General features: G+C 43.5%; 1 protein-coding gene and 1 long non-coding RNA gene across 4 annotated transcripts in view; one reads left to right on the top strand and one right to left on the bottom strand.

Annotated features, from left to right (window-relative positions):
• KIAA2022 (neurite extension and migration factor) overlaps window positions 1-12864 on the top strand; it is a 127352-nt gene extending 114488 nt beyond the window's left edge. For all 3 annotated transcript variants that reach the window (XM_025150050.3, XM_015278588.4, XM_046940493.1), the window contains exons 4-5: window positions 2001-6285; window positions 6976-12864. In XM_025150050.3, coding sequence (XP_025005818.1) covers window positions 2001-6285; window positions 6976-7150 — 4460 coding nt within the window. In that variant the 3' untranslated portion in view covers window positions 7151-12864. The remainder of the gene's footprint in view (window positions 1-2000; window positions 6286-6975) is intronic.
• An 8491-nt stretch (window positions 12865-21355) lies between these two features.
• LOC121110629 lies at window positions 21356-26274 on the bottom strand. The gene is made up of 3 exons (XR_005859818.2): window positions 25850-26274; window positions 25635-25737; window positions 21356-21910 (listed from the first exon to the last, which is right to left on the bottom strand). It is a non-coding gene; the product is annotated as an uncharacterized LOC121110629 (long non-coding RNA).
• Window positions 26275-26297: the final 23 nt, after the last annotated feature.

Raw genomic sequence — 26297 nt, 5'->3', positions numbered from 1 at the left:
GAATCATCTCACCTTCACTGTAAGTTGGTGCTCATTGCACTGGCCGGGCTTAATCCAGAGCAGCCCATAGGTTGCTGTAATGCACGCTTGGGGATGGGCCTCCTTTTGGAGCTGATTCATAGTGGGATGATCAGTGTTCTTCTGCTAAGGCTGCCTGTCTGATTTTGGGCAGTTGTTGAGTTAAACCTGAAAAGTTTTTCTGGTGCTCCAGTGTTTTTCTTTTTTAATGGCAGTCTTCTTGGAGCGTTATTTACTTTGGAGTTTCAATTGATTGCATACCTGATTTTAGGACAATAAAACCTCTACAAAATCAAGTTTTGGCATTTGTATTTTGCAAGAGTTAAGTTCACTTCTACAAGTATAAACCTTAAAAAAAACCACACCTACAAACAGTATATTTTAAATTGTAGAATCCCTGTGTAAGACTGAATTTCAGCTCTCCACCTCCCCCTTTCTTCAAATGCTGCAGCATTCATAGTCTTCTTATATCCTCAGATTTTCCATGCTTCCTCTCAGCTTCAAGTCGATTCTTATTTCCACCTGATACAGGTGGAAGTGCATTGGTTAATTTGTTTTGCTGCTTAAGGAAAAAGATACCACCTCTGCGTTTCTAATCTAAAATGGTGGGAGGGACCCAAAATGAGCTTTATTTTGCTTTTTAACCCTTTTTGAGGGAGTGAAACAGCACCAATTTTCAGCAAGTCTGTCTGTTCAGGATGCATACAGGCACTGCATTGCATTTCTGATTTGATTTGTTTTTCATTTTTAAAGTTGTTCAAGCCTATTAGCTAGCTTCCTTGTCCTGACTTAAGTCTTCAGTGATGATTCCATTCCTGAGACTACTGGGAGCTCAGAAATAGTGGCAGCTTTTGGGGCCGGATCGGTGGGATTTGGGGGAACACGTGCAGCAGAGCAGCTCCGTACTGTGTAGCGGGGTGTTCCTTCCCATGTTTCCCAGCTCTGTGTGAGCATCCCAGTCCCGGCTGTGCTGGAGAGGCTGCTGCCCCACCTTCCTGGTGGGGCCAGGCCATGCCCCTCCACGTGCTTTTCAGTGCTCCTCTGCTCACAGAGAGGAAGGCCTTGTCCCACAACCCCACAGCTTTTCATGAAATGGCCAAACAGGTAAGACGTGCCGGGATGTGAGCATTGGGAGTCACCATGAGGGCAGCAGAGGTCTCTGGTTATTATGAATCACACATTTGTGTATTTTTTTAATATGGAAATACCAGAGCATGTTAATGGATGAAAAGACATTTCCATTTCAAGGGCCATACCATCTGCTGAGCCAGAAGCCTGATTAATAATTTTACTTTGCCATAAAAGACTACTATAAGGCAAAGAAAATAAAAATCCTTAAGTTAAAAAAAAAAAATCCTTACATAATGAAAAAGACATTTTAAAGATTAGGTAAAATGGAAAGAATTGCAAAAACAACAGTAATTCTAATAATTGCTTTAAACTCTATGCCGCTGCCCACTTTCCCTGCGCACGGACAGTGGCAGGAAGGCTTCTGGATTTAAATCAGCCCTAACTCTGTGACCCTGCAACAGCTCAGGTGTGTTTCAGCTGCAGGCACTGCCAGGAGGATGTTTTGTTTCTTTAAGAATCTTATTTTTCTATTAATTTTGTAAATGTTAATGGGAACATTTTTATTAGAGTTGTTTTGTTTTTTAATAACCTTGTCAGATTTGAAAGGCAGTATCCAGGTAACGGTATGTATATTAGGAGGAAAGAATGGATGGTTTCAGTTTTTTAAACATAATCTTGTACCTCTTCCAGCTGGCTGTGGGGGGCAGAGTGTTTACCTCTTTGGTTTTTGTACATCATGAAATTAATTAGCTCCGAGAGTGTGATCTTGTGGGGAGGAGCCTGCCACCCTGCAGTGGGGAAGAGTCACCCCTGAACCCAGGGAGAGGGGGAGCAGGGTGATGGGGCTGCAAGGTCTGTAAACTCTCCTTTTTCTTCCTTCCTCCTCCCTTCCTCTCCTCCCATTGCTCCAGAGCCCCGAACCTCGGACGGCGAGGAGAGGCCATACAGTGCTGCTGACACCACTGACGCCTTCCCGGCCCTGACAGCAGCACCAAAGGAAACCCAGGCGTGCCACCGCGTGCTGCCACCCCTGCCTGCAAAGAAGCCCTGCTCGTTGAGCCCGCCATCCCCACTGAGGCTCACCGATGTCCCTGAGCACACCTCAGACGACTCCTCGGCACATGCCATCTCCCTCACGTCCTGCGTGACGAAGGGCATGAGCTCCTGGTCTCTGCCGGGCGACTGTGAGAAGGCTCCCTTCAGCATGATGGAGCCCGGAGGCATGTCCGCCCTGACCGGAGACTGCCTGATGCAGCCGAGCAGGACCTGCCTGGGCTGCTTCATTGAATCAAAGGACGGCATTGATGCAGAGCCGGGAATAAGCTTGAAAGTGGGGGATATAAATAGGGATTATGACACCTGTTCGGTCTCTGATATAGGGATTCACTGCATGAGCACAGGAGAAACCATGAGATATGGGGATCAACTGCTTTCAGACCAGCTTTTAAGCTTCCCTATGCATAAATCGAGGGCAGCAGACAAAAGAGATGCAGAAAAATCTGACAGTGATTCAGAGGACCCCACTCAGAAAAATTATTATGAGGGATTACTATTAGACAAATGCAATGGTGAGGAACCCTTACTAACAAATCCCAACCAGGAATGGGGCTATTTTGAATCTTTCATTAGTGAAAGTAAAATTGAGCTGCTTGACCTATGCTCCAAAAATGAGCTTTCTGTAAATCTGTTTTCTGAGGAAGATGTGGATAATTACATGTTTGATGATGATGATTCGACCTTGGGAAGTGACGTCTGCTCCTTAAAGATCAGATACGAGTCGTTCCAGGACAATGTGCGGGAGAAGACCACTGCCCTACAAGAGGACGCCCAGTTCAACTTCTTCCCCAGTGTCTTCGGCAACTGCACCAAAAGGGACAGCAGGAGCACCCTGAAAAGGGGACCCGGTGGTGCCACTGACCCTTCTCAATTCAAGTCTGAGGAAGGCATCATTTGGGGGGAAGAGGAAGAGGATGGTGAGGAAGAGGATGGTGAGGAGGAGGAGAAAGCTGCCTTAAATAAATCTTGCAACAGCACGGAGGTGGTGCAGTACGTGGGCCCCAAAAGGAGCCACTTCTTGGACTCTGTGAATTCCACGGAGGACTCTGGGGAGTTCAGCGATGACAGCACGTGCACAGAGTCCTCCTATGATGTGCTGCGGGATATAAAGGACTGCAGCCGGTACCTGTCCCGGGACCACTCCAGCTCCTTCATCCAGCAGAACTATGGGCTGCGGGCAAAGAGGAAAGTGCGATACAGTGACGACTACCTGTATGACGTGGACTCCATCGAGAACGAGAAGATCCTGGACAAGAAGGAGTGGCTGCCGGACGGGCCCAAGGAGGAGGATGATGACGAATGGTGCCCCAAGAAACGGCGAAAAGTCTCTCGCAAGGAGCCCCCTGTTATCATCAAGTACATCATCATTAACAGGTTTAAAGGGGAGAAGCATATGCTGGTGAAGCTCAGCAAAGTGGATGCCAATGAGACAACTGTTACCCTGAACGAGGAGCTGCTCAGTAAATATGAAAAGCTGGCCCCATTGAAGGGCTTCTGGCAGGAGAGGCAGCAGAGCCGGCTGGATTTGCTCAGATCGTCTCTCTACCACAAGCAGAATTTCTATCTTAACGGTTCAGATGCTTCGTTCCTCCCTCACCCACGGAAGCGAAAATGCAAGCTAGCAAACAGGCACAGGATTCAAAGAATTAAAGCCATTGAGCAGTCAGTGAACAAGCTGGGCTCTTGCTCCTCTGATCACAAGCAGCCTTGCAGCAGTAAGGAGGATGCAGGCCTGAAAGGGCTGCAGGCATTAGCCATTGCCACCCCCAGCTGTGCAAACGGATTACATGTAAATGACATCACGGACATCGCTGCTGTGAAATGCAAATCGCAGGAACGAGAATACAAGGGGACAGAAAGGAAAGTGCTCCGCCGGATCAAATTCAAAAGTGAAGCCAGGTTGAAATGCAAGAAAATCAAAGCTGATGCCAGCGTGGTGGAGGGTTGCCCGGCTCTGGGAGACCAGGACTCTGCAGTGCATCTGAAGGATGACAACATTCCTTGTGCTTCAGACAGCTCCCATCACCCAGAGTGCCATGAGGATAAGATTGCTAAAAATTCTCCTTTCCTACCATCCACCTCCTCTTCAGACAAGCCTCTGCCGTCTGCTAATATCACCACCAATGTACCCCTGATCCCCGGAGGGTATCTGCAGACACTGTTAGATGCTTCGGATTTGTCAAGCAGCACTGGCATCTCATACTTCGCACAGCATCCCTCCGAGCAGCAGCACCCACTCCCCAGCATCATCCCAGCAGACAAACCATTCACTGCTTTGCAGCCATCACAGAGTTGTGTGCTGTCCCCGCCGTCTGAGTCTGAGCTGCAGCAGTCTCCTGGCCACCTGGAGATGGAGCAGAGCACCTTTGGCAGCGTGTGGCCGGCCAGCAAGGCTGCTGGGAGCAACCGGCAGGAATTCACTGGTGAGCTGCAGGATACTGCAGCGCTGACAGGCGAGTTTGGTGGTGCAGCAGGCACTGATGGCCTTCCGGCCTCTGGCTACCCTCAAGTCAATCTGAATAGCAGCAAGTTGCTCTACCAAAAAAATTACATGCCGGATAGCCAGCAAGTGCAGCCTGATGATTCTTATCAGTCGTGTCATTTTAATAATGGAGAGGGGCGCTTTCATTTCCAGCGAGGTACACTAAGTACAGATGATGGCAGACTCATTAGCTTTGATTCAGTGGGTTCATTGTCAGTTAGTTCTAGCAATTACAGCTCTTTAAAGTCCTGCGAAAAGGATGGCGACGATGATATTAATGACGATTTCTTGGCCCACTGCAGTCCCAAGCTAGTGATCCAGCAAAGCATAGATGAAATAACCCCTTTGAAGGAGTCCACGGACCTTTTAGACATTTCCAACTTCACACCCGATAAGTTCCGCCAGTCATCGCTCTCGGAGATGTCCCCACCAGACACTCCCAACCTTTCCCCACAGATAGCTGGCTCCGACACCAAGCCCTTGGGCACCCTTAAGGGCTTCCCGGAGAGTGCCCAGGCTGCTCTGAGCAGCTCCGAGAAGGTCAAGTGGAACTGCGGGGTCCTGCAGACCGAGGAGCAGGCAGATAATGGGTTTACTTTAAATAATCACCAGTTTCAGTTCCATATGTTCAACGATGAAGATTCTGTCAGCCTTCTTGAAAAAAGACCATGCTTGTCAACATTTAATGAGCCATCTGGTCAAATTAGCACCAATAGCAAAGTGTCGAAATCTAAGAGGAAAAGTTCATCCAGCAAGAATGCGGGTACAAACCAAAGCTCTTCCCAGAAAACCACTAGGAAAAAATCTCCCAAAACCAACAAAGGCACCGATAAGCCGCAAGGGAAGAACTCTAGGCAGGCACCCAAATCCACCAGGAAAGGGAAGAATGCGGCGAGCCTCAGCAGCGAGAAGGCCCAAGTGGGTGGCAGCAGGGCTGTCAGCCAGCTGGCCAGCCCAGCCTCAGCACCCAAGGGGCTGGCTGAGGGCATTCAGCACAGCAGCCAAGCCACTGGCAAGCTGGGCAAGCACAATGGCCTGGCTGGAGAATGGGCACTGGGGAAGGACAGTGGCACAGCCTGGTCAGAAACAAGCCTTGGGAGCACCACAGGCCTGCTGGATGATGACCAGAGGGAGTTCGAGGAGCCCTCCAACATCCTATCCAACATTGCCTCAGGAATGGCAGATGTCCAGAGGTTCATGATGGCCTCCATCGAGCCCCTGTGGGGACCCGTCAACCACAACAGCGTACCAGACATATTCCGATCACCTGAGTCGAACAGCCTGAAACTGAAAACCCTTAAAATTTTAGCAGGGACGCCCCAAGAGTCTAAGAAGAAGGCAAACAGCAGCTCGCCAGGAATGGCAAAGAACCATAAGTCAAACAACAAGGGCTCGAGTAAAAACAGCAAAGCAGCCACCTGCGACCCTGGTCGCCCAAACTGTTCAGCTGGGTACAATACAGACATTCACTCTCCCTTTTTTGATAAAAACTATAGTAACCTGAGCACTTTAGGCAATAACGGACCTACCCATAAAAAACTGTACCGTCATAAATCAAGTTCTAAATCGCTGAGGGATGAGAACTGTAAGATAAAGCGAACAGACCGTGAACAGACCCATAAGGACCCACCTGTGACAGCTTCTTTTGAGAAACTGAGGTAATGCTGCACCAAACTGGCTGGAATGCCCCTTTAACTTTCCTACTACCTGCTAAGCCCGCTGTTCCTCATTTTTTCCTTCCTGAAAGCAAAAGTTGCATGAAAAAGACATTCCCCTTTTACAGTTTTTGGTTTTTTTTCTTTTCTTTTTTTTTTCTTTCTTTTCTTTTTTTTTTTTCTTTTTTTCTTTTTTCTTTTTTTTTTTAAATGCATGAAAATACTTATTACTTGCAAGCTACCTAAAAGAATGACCAATTTTCTGGCTTGGCTGGGGTTATAAAAAAAAAAAAAACACTAACAAGGCTACTCTTTTCTGCTGTTTGGCTTCTTCAGTTTTTAATTACTTATTTATTGGGGGAAAAAAAAAGATTACACGATCTTTTTAATGATTTTGAAAAGGAAAGACTTTTTTTTTTGAACATTTTGTAAAAAACAAAACACAAAAAAGAGGTTATGCATCCAAAAGCCAAGATCTCTAAACTAAAGGCTCTTTAGTTTGAAAATGAAAACTCATTCATTATTGAGCTTCATGTGGCAATTTTGAGTGCTTTCTAGCCCCCTCTGCTGTTTATCTCCTAACCTGCATCATAAAGCTTCATCTCCTGTGTCAGAGTTTAGCACATTTGATCCTGTCGTGGTGACTCCACACAAGCTAACTAAGATGGCATAAAATGTTTGGTTTTTCTGCAGGGAATCAGACTCCATTCTTCTTAAAGCAGAAACAACATTTTTGGTTTTTCCTGTATTTGAAGAAGAGACTCCCTTTTCTAGAAAAAAGACGTTTGATGTTTCTTTTTTTTGTTTGTTTGTTTTTGTTCATTCCTTTCAAAATATGCCTTGTGGTATGTTGAAATGTAAGTGCTGAAACGAAGAGTTTGAAATTGTGGGAATTTATTATTTGAAAGCGAACCTAATCTGGTATTCTCTGTGAAAGACTGTTTTAAAAGTCATACTGTTGTACAGTAGTTTATGCACTATTACCCACAACAACAAAAAATTGTGCCAAACTATGAACAAGTGACTGTATTGTATATATTTTTACTTCTCTATCAACATTGGGTTGTGAGTGTTTTCTGCAGCTATGCCTTTTGATTTTACTAGATACATTCCAGTTATTAAGTACTAACCACCCCCTTTGAAAGCACCTGTAACTCACAATGAAAACAATATTGTTCACTTATACAACTTACCAAAAGTTTTATGGACATAACTAAAAGTGTGCCAAATTTACTTACCTCATTTCATGGATTCACCCTGTGGTTTAAAGCTCATAAAGAAAAAAAAAAAAGAAAAAAAAAAGGAAAAAAAAAAAGGAAAAAAAAAAGAAAAAAGGAACTTTGAAACCGATGCTGGGAAATTGTAATGTCCTCTCTTTAAAACCATGAGCAGAAAAACATAATGGTGAAATGCTGAGTTTTGTTATAGGAGAGAGTTGAAATGGTGAAGGAGTTCAGAAAACACTCCAGGTAAGTTTGACAGGAACTCGAGTGTCTGCATCTAGAGACTACAAAACAGCTGCTTTTCAAGTGTCTGTTTTCTTAAAGCAAAACCTGTAGCTGAAGAGCATTTGAAATGCAAAGTTACATTGCTAATTCTTTGTATCTCAGTTTTATATATTTTATAATAACCTGGGATAAATTCTAAAATAATTATAAAAACGGAACTAATATGTTTCATACATTTATTGCTATTTACTTTTACTTTGAGTAGTTTCTTAAATATTTTTGATGCAGAGCCTGTCAAAAGCGCTCTCATTTCATATCTTTGGTGTTTCCTAAATGTCTAACCTTGCAATGCCATTATAGTTTGAAATTTTGAAATCAGAATCATTAGTTTAAACACAACTCTGAGCCTTTTCTTTGATTCAATTCATAACGTAGGGAAGAAATCAGAACTGTTGGTGATCTCACTGATCAGGGCCGGTTCATACATGACTGGACTTATTAGACAGCATTAAGTATTGAATGCTAAATGTATTATTGAAAGGCCTTATTTGTAACCCTACTCACTGCACCCTCGCCCTCCAAGAAAATAACAAAAGCAAGCAAACAAACAAATAATCTCTTCCTTGTGCAACTGAGAGCCTGTGCGTTTTGCTGCTGATTTCTTATGAAACCTTGATATGCAAGAGACCTGCTAGCTGGGAGCTGTTGGAAACAGAGGGGTGTGAGGCTCAGACACACTTACGCAATAGAAAGGGGTGAGGAAGTGGAGCCTTAATACAGCCGGACAGATCACTCTCATGCTCAGAAGCATAGAGGTGGTGTTGCACACATGACAGGACTAGACTCGGTTCTCTGTGCAAGCCCCTGCTGAAAGCCAAAGCATCAGGAGATGCCAAACACAAGATTTGGGTTGATTTAGCAAAAACATTTCTCATTGAAACACCTGGTTTCTCATTGAACACTTGGAGTTGCAAAGTGTCAAACTGGCATCAAAGTGTTTCCAGTAGTTGCAGATTCTCAGATCTTGAGGTATAGCAATTCACAGAATCACAGAATTGCAGAATATCAGGGATTGGAAGGGACCTTGAAAGATCATCTAGTCCAATCCCCCTGCTGGAGCAGGAACACCTAGATCAGGTCACACAGGAACATATCCAAGTGGGTATTGAATGTCTCCAGATAAGGAGACCCCACAATCTCTCTGGACAGCCTGTTCCAGTGTTCTGTCACTTTCAATGAGAGAGCACAGCACAGCAATCACATTACATTTTATTTACTGAAAAAACAGCTGGTGCACACAGGAATGAGTGTCGATCCCACCTCGCCTCTGGAGTTTGGAAGGTGCTTGGGATCTTGGAGACAAGCACTCTGCTAAGGCTCCAGCCTGGGATGTTTGGCTTACCTGTGCCACAGTGCTTTCTCCTGCATCCCCTGTAGCTGTCTTTTCTATCCATACAGTCATTCAGGATCCAAGCCCTCAACATGTTCATCCTGCACACTGAAGGGTGAAGGGCTCCTGGCTCCATTCTTTGGTATATTGCAGCCACTGCTCCTGTGGAGACAGGTCAGGCCTGGAGTTAGGGTGTGACATGTCCCTTCTTTTTGATCCAGAACCGTCCTTTGAAAGCACTGGCCACTGGCCCACACTGTATTCTTCATGATGAACATTTTAGCTATGTGATCCATAACAAAGTAAGTTGTACTGGAACAGGTAGCAATATTTATTGCATTTGAGAAATGTGCAGTAGGGCATGAATATGAGTCATAAGACATATTGGCTATTTTATTGTATATCATAGAATAGCTTCGGTTGGAAGAGACCTCAGAGCCCATCCAGCTACAGCCCCCTGCCATAGGCTGGCTGCCCCCCACCAGCTCAGGCTGCCCAGGGCCCCATCCCACCTGGCCTTGAGCACCTCCAGGGATGGGGCACTCACAGCTCTCTGGGCAGCAGTGTCAGGGCCTCACCACCCTCCAAGCAAAGAATTTCCTTCTCACATCTAATCTGAATTTCCCCTCTTTTAGTTTATAACCATTTCCCCTTGACCTGACACTATCAGACTGTGTAAAAAGTTGGTTTCCCTCCCGTTAATAAGCTGTTTAAGCACAGGAAGGCCACAATGAGGTCTCCCCAGATCCTTCTCTTCTCCAAGATGTACAAGCCCATCTCCCTCAGCATTTATTCTTAAGAGAGGTGCTCCACAATACGGAAAACCAAGGAATAACAGAGCTGCCAGACATTTCAGGACAGTATTAGTTACAAATGCCTGCTGCCTTCCTTGCTGCTCTCCCTTCACTCCTTTTGTTCCAACTTCTTTGCCATCTTTGGTTGCCATCCCACATCCCCGGCAAAATCTCTGACCATGGAAATTTTCAAGACCCCTGATGCCTCAGAACAACATGAGCCCTTCTCTGTGTCTGAAAGTTATACCCCTGTCAGCGTGCTCCAAAATTACCAAATCTGGGCAATTGCCTTGAGCCAAACATTGTCCTTCTTCCTTTTGTTTTTGATTTCCACCTGCGTATCACTACCTCAAGATTTTAATCACTTCCACGTTTGCCTCATTCCTTGTCATAGAACTTCAGTTTTTCCCTTTGCACTTGTCAGGATTGTTCAATTTTCATTTCTCCATGTGCTGCTTGCAGCTATAGGATATTTGTCCCAGCTGTCCTCCACTCTCTTTCCATCCACCCCTCAGGCTCCCCACATTCACTTTGGCTTTTCCATCCAAAATTTTTTGTCTTGTCTGATCCCCATGCACTTCCAGCCATCTTTTGTCAGGCTCCTGGCTGTTCAGGGTGATAAATTCAAGCTACACATAGATGTTTATTCTGCATCATCCCTTAGGATGTCTACTCTACTTGATCTTGTTCCATCCCTGCTGTAGAGGCATCGTGTGGAGGGACCCTGATGTGTAATGCTTTGCTCTTGAACTGTGCCGTGCTGGACCATGGCAGCTGGGCAAACTATAATCAGCAGCAAAATTAGAAAGAAAGTGGCTGCTTACAAAAAATGACTGTAAAAGTGGGCTGAGACCAACCTCAATAGAGCATGCGTATCCCAGGGACAGAGAAAGCAGCCGTTCTCCTCTGGGGAATACGTAGCAAGTACAATGTCCTTCCATGAGAAACCCTACAGCAAGCTGACAGCAGCCAGTTTCAGCCTTGATAGCCAGTTTTGCTGGAGGTACTTGCATATAGAGGTTTTGTAAATAGAAAAATATCAACAATGGGGATTCAAATAATCATTAAAAAAAAACAAAAACAACAGGTTTACATCTCGCTTTTTGTTTTTTATTTCTAAGCATTAGAGGTTTTCTTGAAAAACGGAGAGTTGTGAATTACAGACCAGGTTTAGCAAGGTATCTGGTGGAGGGAGGTGAGCCGTGCCACACGGTTCTGTCCTGCTGAGCCCAGCCTGCATGGAGAGGAAAGCCAAGTTCAGTCGCTTGTGCAGCAGTTGCTGTGCAGCTGGTTTTTTAAAAAAATCAAGATTGTTGTTATTATTTTTTGGCATTACAGCTTAAATGAGCCAGGAAATAAAATCAAGACATTCTAAGAGTTTTAATCCCATGCCTGTTGGACCATGTTATTCCTTCCGTGAGGTCCCAGTCTAGCAAAGCACTTGGGCAAGAAACACCTGCAGCAAGTGGCCACTGCTCACCCGAGTGCTTTCCTGGACCGCAGTCTGCTCTGGCATGAGCCAAGAGAATACTCCATTGAAGTCAGTATAAGTGAGAAAAGGATCAGATGTATGGACTTCAGTCGGTGCAGGATCAGGCCCTTGGTCTTACTTTCTCAACTCGGTGTGTTGGACTTTGCCTGTGCAGCTCCCAGAGTCCGGTGGCAATTGCATGGTTCAAGGCGCTGACATCTATTTGAGAATGTGCCTCTTTATCTCTTCAGCGTGTAAAATAATGCAAAAAAGAATATATAGAATAAACAAAGTACAATGTCTGTGGTAGAAGCAAGGCTTTTCAAATCTGTTTCTCAGGTAAACAAGTGACACTAATGACAGTGGAGTAAGAGCCATCTAAAGGAATTCAGATCTAGAAAAGGAGGATGTCCTCCGTCCCACAGGATACTTGGGTTGTTAGACACGTTTACTGAGCCTTTGAACACTTGGTGCAAAAGGAAACAAGAAATAAAATTTGTATTCACCGCTACCCTTCGATAGATAGGAAAAAAAGAAAAAAAAACGTATGTTTCAAAAGCACAAAGGGAAGACTTTAAAATAAAATAGAAAAAGGAAAAAAAAAAAAAAAAAAGGATTCTGGTTAAACTCCTTTTGTCTTTTACTCCCCGTGGGAAGCAGGGTAGGAATTGAAGGAGATGCTCTGTTTCACATCCCACAGCGCCGGCTGCGGCTGTTCTGACTGCTGCCTACAGAGATTTGAATGTACTGCTCCTTGAGTTAACTTCCATAGAACTAGAGGCACCTCGCGAGTAAGTTGCTACTGTTTTATGGTGCTAAAGAAAACTTTTATCCCCCTTGAGCATTTAAGAAATATTAAATGGCCCTTTTTATGAATGTAACATATCCATTTCTGTTTAACATTTTACACTGCAATTTTAACATGTTTGGAAATTATTTGCCTTTTTTCTTTTAGAATAAGCTTTATAAATATTCTGTAGAGTCAATTGAAGTATAATTCTTAAGGATCACTCTAAGACGCCTACAAAATCTTGTATATTTTTAAGTGTGCCAATTTGTAAAATATTTTGTAAGTGTATATTTTTCTTAGAAAAGTGCTGTGAAGTGTTTGTATGTGTGAGGTTTCCCTTTTTTTGCACCTTCGGGTGTTAATAAAAGGATGTATACTTAAAAGTTTCTGGTTTTAAAAACCAAAATACAAAGAAAAAAATTAAACTTTTGTTGGAAATTTTGTAATAAAAAGAAATGTTGTGAAAGAGTGTAGTGATATTGTGTAAAGGAAACTGGAAAATTTGTGAGCGCTTTGCTGTTTTATAGATCCTCTTGTAAATTATTCTTGTAATATTTTTGGTTTTGTTGTTCTTGTTGCAAAGGTTTTAAATATTTGTGACTGACTCTGTATGGTGAAAATGTCATATTGTTAACTTGCTGAGTTTTGTTATATTGTTTATGGAATAAATAAAAAAATTTAAAATCTCATTTTAAGATCATGTATGAAGAAGAAATTAAAACTGCCATTTATTGAATATTAGAAATTGTTTCTTTAAACAAATTGCTGCCCTCAGAAATAAATGAGCAACTGTCCTACTGCCACTCACACACGCACTCGTGGTTTCAGCCCTTTGGTTTAATTGGGCTCACATTAATTACTATAAATCACATTGGAAACGGGGGTGCAATAGAGGACAGGAAGAAATGGGAAAAAACGCTCAGATGGCTTTTACTTCTCCACCTGATGCTTTCTGCACTGAAAATGGAAACCCAGGCAGGAGCTTGAAGCAGTAGGGATGTGCCTCCTGGGGCAGCTCTGCTGGGGCACAGAGGTTCCCTGCAGCGCAGGCTGGCTGGTCTTTGTTGTCTCCTGGAAAACATTTTTTAAAATTGCCATTCCTTTCCTTAGCACTTCACATTGGTGGGAATGATGAGGTGAGGTGTCTCGTTCTGCCAGAAGAAAGCTGGGTACAGTGCTGTGGGCAGTGAGCACTCACCGGGCTCCTGGGTCTGTCGACAAGGGAATGAGAAGCTACCTTCAGATGTCAGACCTGGCACCTCTACGAGAAAACAGCTGCCTTGGATTCATGAACAGCTGCAGACAAGCACTGCCTCTGAAGCGCAGCCTGAAGTGACAGCACAAGATTTTGATGTTTCCCATGTTATGTGGTGCCAATGCTGGGGTGCCAGATGCACAGCAGTGAGTCGGGACTGCTGGCTGGTCTCTGTTCTCTGATAAGTGCAAGATGGTGGGGCTCCTGGCCTGAGAGGGACAGGTGCTACCACCCTGGAGATAATTCCAGCACAAGTGCAAGTCCTGCACAGAAATCAGGACATTGTGCGTGCAGCAATGTGCCTGTCAGTGTTAATGACATCAAGGTGCAAGGGAGAGAATACAAATGCTTTCCAAATCCTGAGCAGCATCAGGTCAAGGTGACTCAGAGTTTTAGATTAGCTGTGATTTATAGCCAACAGTGCCAGTGTGGCTGCTGGACTTGGGCTCTCACTGTGGGCATGGAGGGGCCACCCCGCAAGGGGAAGTCACAGGATGGGATGTCTGAGGTGCTGCCAAGCACAGCAAACACCCACAAAATGCTGCACAGCCAAATCAAACTACTCACTGGAATTAAAAGCATTGCTTTGACTTCCCTAGTGCTTCCTCCAGCCCCAGTCCTAAAGTTCTTTCAGTTTCTGACCCCTAAGTCCCAATGGAATTGTATTTCTTAGGAAAAATCCAATTTCTTGGCCTTTCCCACAGCTGCAGTTCCTCCTGCATACATAGGGCAGCACCTGTGGGAACCTCACTGCCCCCCATCGATGTTTGAAGCTGAAGCTGACAATGCTTAGGCTGTTCCTCAAAGTCGATGCTGTTTTAGGAGTTCCTCTGCTATACTTTCATGGACTGTTTTATAGAGATCGAGGGGGGGGGGGGGGGGGGGGGGGGGGGGTTGGTCTGCAAAAGTACTTGCAATGTAAACAGAATGAATGATGTTGTAAACCCATTGAGCATCTGAGGGGCAAAGCACATTTTTAAAGGCCAGTTTCACACACAGCTGTACCCAAACAGTCAGCAGCTGTTTTGCAGCTTGTTTCCAGCAGTCCCGCCTCCAAAGCCTAATGCTTATACCATGAACACATGATAAAAAACCAAACAATTAGTGTGTTTACTAGCATGCTGCATTGATAAACTGGGAAGTGGGAATACACTCCCCTCTGCACACACAGCAGCACTGGGATCTAGCAGAGAAATCACGTGTGCTGTAGCAATTACAGGAGATAAGATTTGCTTCATGTCAGCCTCCTGGAGGCAAGAAGGGATGCTGGCAGCCGTGCCGAGATGGGTTCTGGCTCTGTAGAGACTACCTGCCAGACCCCAAGCTTCCTCCAACCCAGCCACAGCCACACAGGATTTTAGAGGTCCCAGATTGCAGGTGGGAACAGCCAGCACTGGCCACGTGGAGTTGGTGTTGATAAGGGCATGCAAGGCTTTCACAGACAAGTTGCAGGTGTTTCAGTGGGGGTGACACCTATAGCACCATTACTTCACAAACATACTTTGTGTTGCACTGGTTCAATAAAACACTTAAACACGCACTTTATCTTAAGCATGTTAGAGATTATATCGCTCTTTAGCAGAGCATTTAAGTATGTGCTTAATTTAGGGATTTAATTAAGGATTTTAATTGTAGAGTTCAGTATGTGCTTACCTGTTTGGCTGAATATGTGTGAGATTACTCCATTCTGAAGATTTCTACATACAGAAAGTGACTAATTCCTCTGGAATGAAAATGCTACGTTATTCTTGCACAATGCAGTTAAAATGTAAATAGGAAAATGCAAGAGACAGTTAACTCGATTCCTCCAGCTGCAAGCATTATCCATGACCAAATCTGAGTTGATTAAAATCTAATATAATTAGTTTTCACCTCTAAAGTGGCATTACAGATCAATAGAACAAGGCACTTTAAAAATGAGTCTCCAGCTCATAAGCTTTAATTACGAGAAAGGAAGGATTCACACATGCTCTCTCACTGGAGATAGAGACCTTGAAATGTAAATGGCCACCAAATAATGGGCTGTGAAGCCGTTTCTCCAGTCATTAGTGTTTTAAGCTGATTTCCTAAGGAAAGAGAGCTTCAGCAATTTGCATCATCAGCCTGCCTTTGGGGTCACTTCCATCGCTTTTGAATTCCCTGATAAATTTCTCCTAATTGGGGCAAAAAGGGGATTCCAGAGATAGAGAGCTTCAACAGGTCTGACACCAGCAAGTAGCTGGTCTTCTGCTTCTGCAGGAGCCATAGAGCAGCTTGCTCCAACCAGCACTAGGACCACCTTGCTGTGGGGCTGAAACTTCATTTCTGCTTTCCTGCACTGCTGATGGCTTGGGATGCTCCAAAGCTCCGAATACACATAGGTCTCAGTTACCTGCTGTGACATTTATTTTATTGCATGCCTGGAAAGTGCATGTAATTTAAGTGCACAATAGTGATACCAGTCTGAACTACAGGAGTCACTGATTTACTACCAAATGCAGTAAAATGTCTATGTTGCTTCTTTGCCTTTTTGCTTCTTTGGGTTTTTGTCATTTTACTGTTCCTAGCTGAAGTTATATAGTAAATGATGCGAGGGAAGATGTAGTAGCTGTCTACGAGGTTTTGGAAGATATAAACTGTTGCAGATGTGAGAGAAGGAGATGAGACTCAGAATGTTTAGAGGAAATTGAAAAAAAGGAAATGTCTAAATCCTCACAATACAAGAAAAGTATTCTAGCAGTGTTTAGTGGCATTCTTCACCATATCTCCCAGACCATAAGAGTTATTACATCCCTATGTTGCCTGCATCCTGGTTGTGAGGAAGTAACTGGGGAGGCCATCTTATTCCTCTTCTCTTTTGGTTTCATTATCTGCCAAGCTGCAAAATCCTTATTTTTCTCATTTCAGTGAATACCCCCTCAATTTTTATCTCTTACCACCTAAAAAACTATATCTCAAACACTCCCCTCCTTCTGTGCCTCTGTCTCTGCATAGCATCTTCCTGGTTCCTTCCAAAAGAAGGGAACATCTGTGCTCTTCCTCCTCCCTCAGCCTGCCTTCCCACAGCCTCTGTTCCCCATTATCAAGGCAAACATTTCCTGTCTGCCATCCTCTGCTACCCTTTCATTTTGAGCTCCCTATGCTACTCCTGAACAACCTCAATTCCTTCCTCCCACCCTTCTCCATGAGCGCTGGTCAGGAATCACCATCCCAAGTCCTGGGACAACAGCTGAAAATAGGGGTCTCATCAAACCCATTGCTTTCTGCAACACATTGATGTTTTCCCCCTCCAGCTCTGCTCAAGAGTGTCTCCATCCCTCCATTTAAGGACTTAGACAGGTTTCATGCCATATGGAATCCTCCTATAGCAATGCCTCTGTCTTTTTGCTGGCAGCAGTCAACAAACAAGCTGAGATGTATGTTACCCACAACTTCTGCCTGTGGAGGAATGAAAGGATAGGTTTGCAATGGGAAGGTACTCGAGATGGAGATCAAAGGTGCCACAGCATTCAATACAGCCTCACAGAAACAATCTCAGGATGGTCCTGGCTCCGTAACTGGGTGTTGTCAGCATAGGAACTGTCACTTGCTGCAGAGGTGTTTGGCGTTGTGGCTGAACATAGGACCTGGAAATGGCTCAAGAACAGGAGATCGGACTTTGGATAATAACTCATTTAATACATACTGGCAGAAAAGAGGATCATTTCTTGCTCCTCTGGGTTGTAGGGATTTTCTTGAAGGGAAGTGCAGGTTTTCAGGAGAAAACTGAATCCAGGTCTTAGATTGTCCTTTGCTTTACTGTTGTTACTTGCTTTACTGCAGTGGGCATGAATGCAACTCAGAGGAAGAAAAGGTGTGCTAAAATCAAAGTCTTTCTGTCACTGGTACTATGAGATACCATAAGCTGTGTGAGGTTGACTGGATTTTCCTTTTGAAGTTCATATATTGAGCTGTCTTAACATGTATAACGGGGAGCAATTTGACACCTGGAGAGGGAAGGGCCACCAGAGCCAGAAGGACTCAGGAGCCCTTCCTGGGGCGAGCCATCCCAAGACTCCCCCAGTAGCCAAAGGACAGCATGGTCTGATCCTGGGCATGGCCTCTGTGCTACAGAGAGACAAGCATAAGTGAGTTTCTGTTGCATGATGCATCACGTTTTTGTTTTTTTAAAAACTTTTTTTTTCTTTTCCCACGTGAAGCATAAGAGCTATTTCTAATTCCTGTATATACCTGCACTGCTTTTTCCCTTTACCATTAAAATTCACTTAGAGATCTTCTAGACTGCATGATTATGCAAGATTAGGCTTCTAGCCTTTCAGTGGAAATAACAATTGGAGTGGGTGGCTACAAACGCAGCTGCAGACAGCAGTGGAAAGTATCTGAGGAACGTGTTCTTTGGAGCATAAGAACTGTTATAGCTAGGTTGCGTGGCAGAAGTGGCTTGGGAACGGTGACTGTAGGCTGGCAAAGTGGAGACTGGAATCGAGGAAAAGAGGACACTGAGCTTGACTGAGCACTGTCTGTCCTGCTGTCTGAAATTGCAGCACAAACTGTTGCAGCGGCAAACAGCAATTGTCTGTGGGAGTTGGTTTTATCTATCAAAGCATTCCCACTTCAGAGAGTCACTCAGCATTGCTGAATGCTCCTTCAGATGATGATCTAGAGCAAATAACTTGAGTAATGCCTGACTTACCAACCTGTCTATCAGGTGCCGTGTGTTTCTTATCTTCTTGCACACTGCACATCTATTTTCTTTGAGAAGAGGGAAAAGAGAAGCCCGTGGCATTTAAAAAGTTGGAGATAGAGAGACATCTTGAGATGTTTTATCAAAGTGGTGATGACCAGGATCTCTCATGCCTTACATCGTGCAGTGTAGTGTGATCATAAAACCTTTACCTGGCATGCAGGGCTGTAATTGACATGCTCCTACTTCAGTACACTGCTGGTACAGACGAAAATCTCTGCCAGTTTTGAGCAGTTAAGTTGCAAGACCAACAGATGAGTCAATCTAACTTAAATCTGCAGTGCACCTGTATAATGAATAGCACATTATCACACCCTTTACATGATTATCTCTGTATAATATAGTTAGTCTTCATAGCCTTTGGTACATCATGTTATTTACTCTTTCATCTAATGTATTTGGAGTAACTTGCTAGCAAGATGCAGCCCTATTTATCCTTCTAGGGACAACAATAAATAAGGGAAAAAATGTTAAGAGTAAATGTTAAACTACAGGAAGCAATTAATAAATAAAAAAAAAAAAAGCAGCTCTATTTGTGCCATGCTGAGATGTGCTATGCTGAGATGCATTTCTTGGCAGCCCTAGAGATTCAACAGTCTGGTATTTATCATGATGAAACCCAGAAATGTCTGATGGTTACATGAGGACAATAGACAGAGCACAAACTGCAGGCTCAGAGATAAGGGTACGTTTTAATGGTAGGCAACTGCTACAGCAGTGGTATGTTGAGTTGGCTGCCAGGGGCAAGGATCAGCAGTGGTGATCAGCAGCTGTTGGAGGCCACAGTGCAAACACAGCTTCTGGGATTTCTCCCTCCTGCAGAGACAAAAGGTCAGCTGCAGCTGCTAATGGAAAATCTCCCTGTGAACTGGACCTCCATTTGTCCTAAGGAGCTGCACCATAATTTGTAAGCCTGCAGAGAGAAACCTCAACCTTGCATAGACGTGTGTGCTCATGCAAAAAGAACTTGCACATGAAGTCACTGTGACACTCAGTGCCTGGGCAGTAGCTACGAACAATGTCCACAGAGGTCCAGGCTGAGGTGATGGTGATTCACTACTCTGTACAGAGGGAGAAAACTCCCAATCTTTGAGCAGTTGCCTCCCAGTGACAGAAGTCCCTCGACTCCCTTTGCTTTGTGTTATTTTTACGAGCATGAAGTCGAAGAAACACACAATCCTTCTGTTTTGGCTTCAGTTAATCTTTTATACTACAGAATATTTGACACAAGATTCAAGAGAATGACAAATTGCACTATAGAGCTGGCATTTCCTAAAGAAAACTCAGTAAAAACATGCAGACACGCTGCTCATCATATAGATCTTGTAGGCTCTCATAGGCAGTAGCATGAGTTTCTGCCCAGAAAATTTGTTTGGCAGCTGCTTCCCAAGTCCTCTCTGGGCCAGATAAAACCACCAGCCTTTAGGATCAATGATCTCCTCTCATAACTCACTGCACAGCAGACCCTGTCATTCCACAGGGCCAAGGGCATCAGAAGCAATTAAAGAAAAATGAGAATTGGTTTGAAGAATGTAATAATCATTCAACTAGCTAGGAAGAAAAAAAAAAGGATTATATCACTGATATACTAGAAAGAATAACATATGCTCTCTAATAAGCATTATGGCACCCACAGAAGTAAGCCTGAAACCACAAGGACTCACACTCTAAATGATTTGATTCTGAAGAACAAGAAAACAATATGTTGAAAATCCAAGCAGCTAAAAAAGTGAGAAGTGGGCAGGGGAAGGGTTCCCGTCTCCAGTCTTGGCACAGGCTAAGAAACCAAGGATATCCCAGAACTCGTGCCCATCTCTTCATAGCAATATATTGCCTCCGAGCATATCGTAGAGTCATATAATGGCTTGTGTTGCAAGAAACCTTTAAGATCATCAAGATATCATGCCCAGCTCATTTTTCTAGTCACCTCTACAGCTACTTTTGGAAATTCATGGTTGTTCATTCTTCGCAGCCCTCACATGCCCTGTCCTGTTGAACAGACATGCTCAATGCTGCCTTCCTGGCCAAACAGACATGTCCTCTTGCAGTGGAGCACCTACATCTCCAGGTCATTTTTTCCTACTTGTGGGGCTCTTCTGAGATGCCTGAGCTTGCAGCCTCTGGCTTCTCATTACTCTAACCAGGGATCAGCAGGACAGATAAACTGATTTTCATGAAATGTTCAGAACAAGTAACACTTTTCTTTAATATTCCAGATGTCCCTGCTACAGAACACTTACTTGAAACTCTGCCCACAACAGAGTAATTAAGCAGTTCTGCTAATGGGGTGTCAGAGGATGGGCCCGATAACTGCTCATCCAGGACTGTCTTCCCCAGTCCCAGGCCCTCCTACATGATTCTCCTGCAATTCTCTGAATTTCTTTCTGCATTAATTTCAGCTGGTCTTGGGATTATTTGCAAAATGGCCTTGGGGAACTTGTTCAAAGGCACTGCCGCCACAGACGACTTTGCATTTTAAACCAAAGCATTTCACTCCTATCTGTCTGGACACATGAGCTGCTCAGCACTGCTTCATTAGGCAAGTTATTTTTAAATTCTCAGAAAAAGCAAAACATTGAGAGAAGAATTATCATTTGCTGTTGAAACAGTTGCAAAAAGGAATAGGCATCAGCTCTTCGTGGGACCTCCTGCTATTCATGTGATTAACCAGATGGCAGTACCGAGAGGCACCCACTTACACTCAGAAGACACATGAGATGTCAGAAATACCATTCAAATATAAGGATTGGTGGGTAACCACCTAAACACTTGGTTTGATGTAAATAAGAGGGGGCCATCAACACTGGATAGGAAAATGTCTGTGGAAGATATCTCTTCCCCCGGTCCCCATCCTGTGTTTCTCCTTTTCTCTTCTTCCTATTTTTCTCCTAAGGACAGTAAGTCAAATATTGGGGGGAAAAAAAAGCACCTTAAAAATCCTCCATTCTAACTTATCAACACAAATAAAAACATAAAACCTGCCCAGAGTCCTTATTCCCTGAAGAAATGGTTAAAACCCAGCAGGCACCCAGTGCTTTCAAAATGCCAAGGAGCAGCAGTAAGCTGGTGTTATTTGGAGGTACTCTTGCATCGTAACATGCTTATGTTTGTTAGCAGCAGATACCATTCTTACAGCACAGAGTTAGAGCAAAAGGCCCAGCAACAAAGCTGTTCTACTAGCTGTTTTGGTTTGGTTTGGTTTGGTTTGGTTTGGTTTGGTTTGGTTTGGTTTTTTTTTGCAAATGCTGATTGCCCCACACGTTGTGTTGCTCAGAGCAGCTATGGCTCATGCTGACAAGGTGAAACAAAGCGTTGAAAAGCTGTAGCCAGTGATGAACACTGCCTACATCTAAAAATGGAGGTGAGAGGACTGGGAATGGCCCTTTCATGCACCTGAGAGTGCACACATATTGTTAAATATTTTCCATGATGGACACTGCCATAGCAGGCAAATTGCTGGTGAGCTGTTTCAGAGGACAACTTACTCCAATGCTAAAAATCTTCTAGTGTATATACAGCAACGGAGTGTTGATACCCAGCTATCAAACATCACTTAGCCAGATAAAGGCTTTACTGTTAAATCTCTCATGCACACTCCCTGAGGCTGCGTGTGAAACATCCACTAACCTCTTCTTTCTCAATGAACTGTGCTTCTTCGATGTTTCTCACAGAGGTGTGCTGCCCAGCCCCTGGGAAGACCTCCTCTGTTCCTTGCCACAGAGCAGCTGTGGGATCCCAGCAGCACTCACAGCCATGTCTACAACAGAGGTACAAACCTCTGTCATCTTCCTTCGTGTCCCTGCTTTTGGCTTCCAGGGAAGTGTTAGAACCTCTTACTGCAGCTGATCATTCCTCTTGTGAATCAGCGTTTTCTAGGACTTTGTCTCCCATCTTGCAGTCCACCTGTTATTCTATGACTTTACATCTGGTGGCATTTAAAAACATGTTGTGTGCTTAGGCTTAGCTCATTAAGTGATCCAGATTAGGTTTTGTATCAGTGACCTGCCCCAAACTTTGGCTTGCCTGCAAACCACCAGTAATGATTTTGTACTTTCTTTTAGGTCACTGATCACACATTAAGTGGTGCGGGGTCAGGAACTGATAGCAAGGAAACTGTGCTGCACTCAGTGACGAGTCTGCTTACAATTGCACTCCGAGACCTGTCGGTTAGTTTTCAGTCCAATTAATACTTGTCATATGACTTACACTGTTCCTCTTTCTTAGTCAAAATATTGTGAAAGACAAGATCAGCTGTCTTACCAACGGAAGGTTTATTATATCAGCACTACTACTTGAAACTCATGATATTTAGTTAAATTGACAAAGCCTAGTTTTCCTAACGTTGCAGTATCTTTTGAAATGGATTATCAGTGAGGCTTCTTAACAGCCCTGTGTTATTTTGCTTGGAATTGCAATCAGTTATGACAGGAGTATACCACATTTGCTCAGATAAAAGCCATACTTCCCCCCACAGGCCCCCACTTTACTGCAAGAAGTAATACCCCCACCATGTCTTATGCAGACAGGATTGTGCTTTTCTGCCTGTTACCCAGACAGGCGGGGAATTAAGAAGGTAGCATGTGGAGGGATGGTACCCACGTGAATACATAACATCTCCTGAGAGAGCAGCACTGCCTAATAAAAAGATCTCCAATCAGAATTTATTTTAAGTCTAGCAAATTACCAAAAACGCCTCTTTAAGGTGCAAAATTCTCCTCCTCTGGCACTTTAAATCTCTTTGATGCTGATTAAAAAGTGACCACCTTGAGATATTGTTTGAATGGAAATATTTTGTTGTGCAAGACATAAACAAAGAACTTCCCTCTGCTTGCCTAATGAAGAAGGCCTGTAACCATCACCGTAAAGCAATGTAGGCAGTACTGAGCTGAAAAATAGCAAAGTTAGACTGCAAGGAATTGTTATAACCTTAGATTTCCTTTCAGGTTTATTCTGGGCTGGTATATTAGTGTAAATTGGATTCATTTGCCTGCTCAGTACCTGGCTCTGCTAACACTTGGAATATATAAGGATTTGAGGCTTGGGGATTTTTTTCTTTTTTTTCTTTCTTTTTTGCTTCAGGTTTAGAAGCTCCCAAGAGATTTTGATTTTTCTCACCTCACTGCGTTTGGATTATTATTTATCTATATTGTGAATAAATTATTTTAATACATTTCTAGAGGGGGGAAAAAAAAAAAGCAAACATTTTTCCTCATCTATCACTGCATACCAAATAACCAGTTTTTAAGACCCTAGGGGATTTAAAGCAAATTTATTTACCCTCATTGATGGAAATGACATTAAACTTACCATGGAAAAGTGCTGTAATTCTTCTTTGCTGTACATACATTACCAAACTGAAAACACTTAAGGATGAATTACACCAAGATTTTGCTATAGGTTTGGGAATTTTTCCTTATTGCTGCAAAGTTTTCAATGCAAATATATTTTCCCTTCCAATGTCTTTGAAATACAGTGCTACCCTGATCCTATTTTTTTTCAAAGCTGACAAGGAGATATGCGTGCACAAGCCATTAATTGTTATTAATGTCAACTGGGCACTGAAATCCACTAAGTGGTTTTGAAAAATCAGTGCTTATTCTGCATCTGATGGACCCTGTGAGAGTAGTTGTGTATCATCTCCACTCAGTCTCACTGCAGAGGGTGTGGAGGTGCTTGTCCCCAGTCATCAGCCCTAGACCTCCACTACAAGATTTTACCATTGAAATAAACCATGGATCAGCACAACTCAGCTGCCACCTCTGCACATCACTGGACGTTCATCTCCGAGCAAACTGCTGTAAGAGTAGGAACTCACTCATGGAAGTAAAATATGTATTTTTCATTCCTCTGGTGCTGTCCATTTGATAATGTTCTACACTTTCAGCTGGTTACTCAAAGTATGTTATTGAGGGGAAAAGAAAGAGACAAACACAATTTGTTTGTCATAAACAAATGCCATAAAATACCGTTATAAAATACTCTGAGACTGCTCCAGGAGCATAAACCATTATCTTATCTCTTGTTTCAAATAGAAGAATATGTTCCACTTCCCATTTGTTGGATAATTCTAACATTTTACTTCTTAGGTTACTGGTGTGTAGCAAAACCATTTTTATCCTGCTCTGACGTTGCCTCATATTTAGAAAACCACATTTAGAAAAGTTTGGGAGCAAATACTATGTTCATGTTAATGCATAAGTCACTGTCATAGTCGCATCACTGCCTACTTCTTCAGTTCTTTAAGGTCCATTGTTGGAGTACTCTGATGGATGTCCTGCTGATTTACCGATTACCAATGCTGGCACTCAGTGGCTTATCAATTGACAGCACAAAGCTTTCCATGATAAAATGGATCAATTGTGCACTGATCATCTGCTCCCTGAATTACTGATGTTTTACATCGGAATGATTTTTTGCCTATTTCAGAGATGGCTGCTAAATAAAGAAAGCTTACGTACGGAACCACGGGATCTTTCTCACTTCAGACAATATTTTCTATAAACCCTGGAATCTATCTACATGAAAAGATCTGTTCTTCGTATGTAGATAGATCAGTGTAGTGTAGAGATTGTAGGGGAAAATATATTTGCATTGAGAACTTCGCAGTATTGGGAAAAAAAATCCCAAACCTATAGCAAAATCATGGTGTAATTCTCCCAACAACCAATATTTCAGTGCATGAAAACTGTAGAATTGTTTTTTTTTTTTACATTAAACTCACTCTTATTCCTCCCCTTTTTTCTACTTTTTTTTTTTTTCATTGTACTCATATCAATTAATGTGATTAATGTTTGACCCTACAGTAAATCCTACGGTATTGCACAATATACATGGCAGCAATAATGCAAAATACCGATGTGATTTAAACTTACTCTCTCAGCTGCCATCTGCTTTAAGTAAAACATAACAAGTTAACCTTCTATAAGCAAGTTTTATGCTGAAGTAGGTATCACCGATCCATCACGTCAACTATATCAGATATCACCCCTCCACGGAATGGAAAACATAGAATAAGCGTCCATGTTTTATGCTCTAATTCAACAAAAAAATATAGTTGGGGATGTACATCTAATCCAGATGGAACTGGGATTGCTCCTTCAGTTTTGGCATCATGGCCTTAGTTCTGTTGAGTTTCCAATCAATTTTCTTTCATGATCCCATCCCGTAGTAAGTAAAACTGATAAGAAAAAAAAACTGCAACTGACCACTCCATTTTCTCTTGCTCAAACACTATAGCTGCCTTTGAGTTGTTATTTCCCCAGGGAAAAAAACAAAGATGACTTCCAAGGAACTTTACTTTTTCTAATGTCATTTTCAATAGATTCTTCTGAGACAGCAATGTGGGATCTTTTCCAGCTTCTGCGGGAATCCCTTACATCCTCTGCGAAGCTTTAACCTTTCCTTCTCCTTAAGCCAGTACTCAGCATGGCACTCCAGCCCCCCTGAGTTCAAAACCAAGCTTGTGATTTTCTCTCTCCTACCTCTCTCCTCTATCTTTTCAGTCACAGTTTTTTTTCCCTCTGCACCTTATTGATTCTTGATCCTGCTCCTTTGCCAACCTGCCACAAGGGAGATGCACTGACCCTAGAGGTAACACAAGCAGAACACAGTTTTAGTGAGAGCAGAACTACAGTGACATTTAACCTAAAAGCAGGCTTACAGAACTGGGGAAGCGTAGTGCTTAATTTAAGCTTACACTGTCAAATAGGAACATCTGGCTTTTCTGCAGCATGACTCATCTTCAGCACACAACACTGGGGTAGTGTAGCCAGTGTGAGAAGGAAACCCTACTAGCAAGGCGAGGAGGGTGAATGTCGTTAACAACAGCCTTGATGACGTTTTTTTCCTTAAGAGTTGGGAAACGCTGGCTATCTCCAGCCTCGTTACTGGCACCTTCACTCACCACGGCCCAAGTGAGTTACTGTGAGGTAACACGAAATGGCCCCCATGGCTCTTGGTAGACACACAGGCCATACCACTCCTTCACGCCAACAGCATCACTCGGGGGCTATACTGAGCCCTGGGGTGGCAGGAGGCTGCTGACAGACAGGGAGTCCAGCTCCCCCTCCCCTCCATACCAACGGGTCCATTCCCTCGGCCTTTGCCCCTCTTCAAAATGGCGGCGCCCCTCCCCTCAGCACGAC

This window comes from Gallus gallus, chromosome 4 (genome assembly GCF_016699485.2).
Source record: "Gallus gallus isolate bGalGal1 chromosome 4, bGalGal1.mat.broiler.GRCg7b, whole genome shotgun sequence".
Lineage (NCBI taxonomy): Eukaryota > Metazoa > Chordata > Aves > Galliformes > Phasianidae > Gallus > Gallus gallus.
The sequence above is the reverse complement of the archived record's forward strand: the minus strand, read 5'-3'. Positions and strand labels throughout refer to the sequence as shown.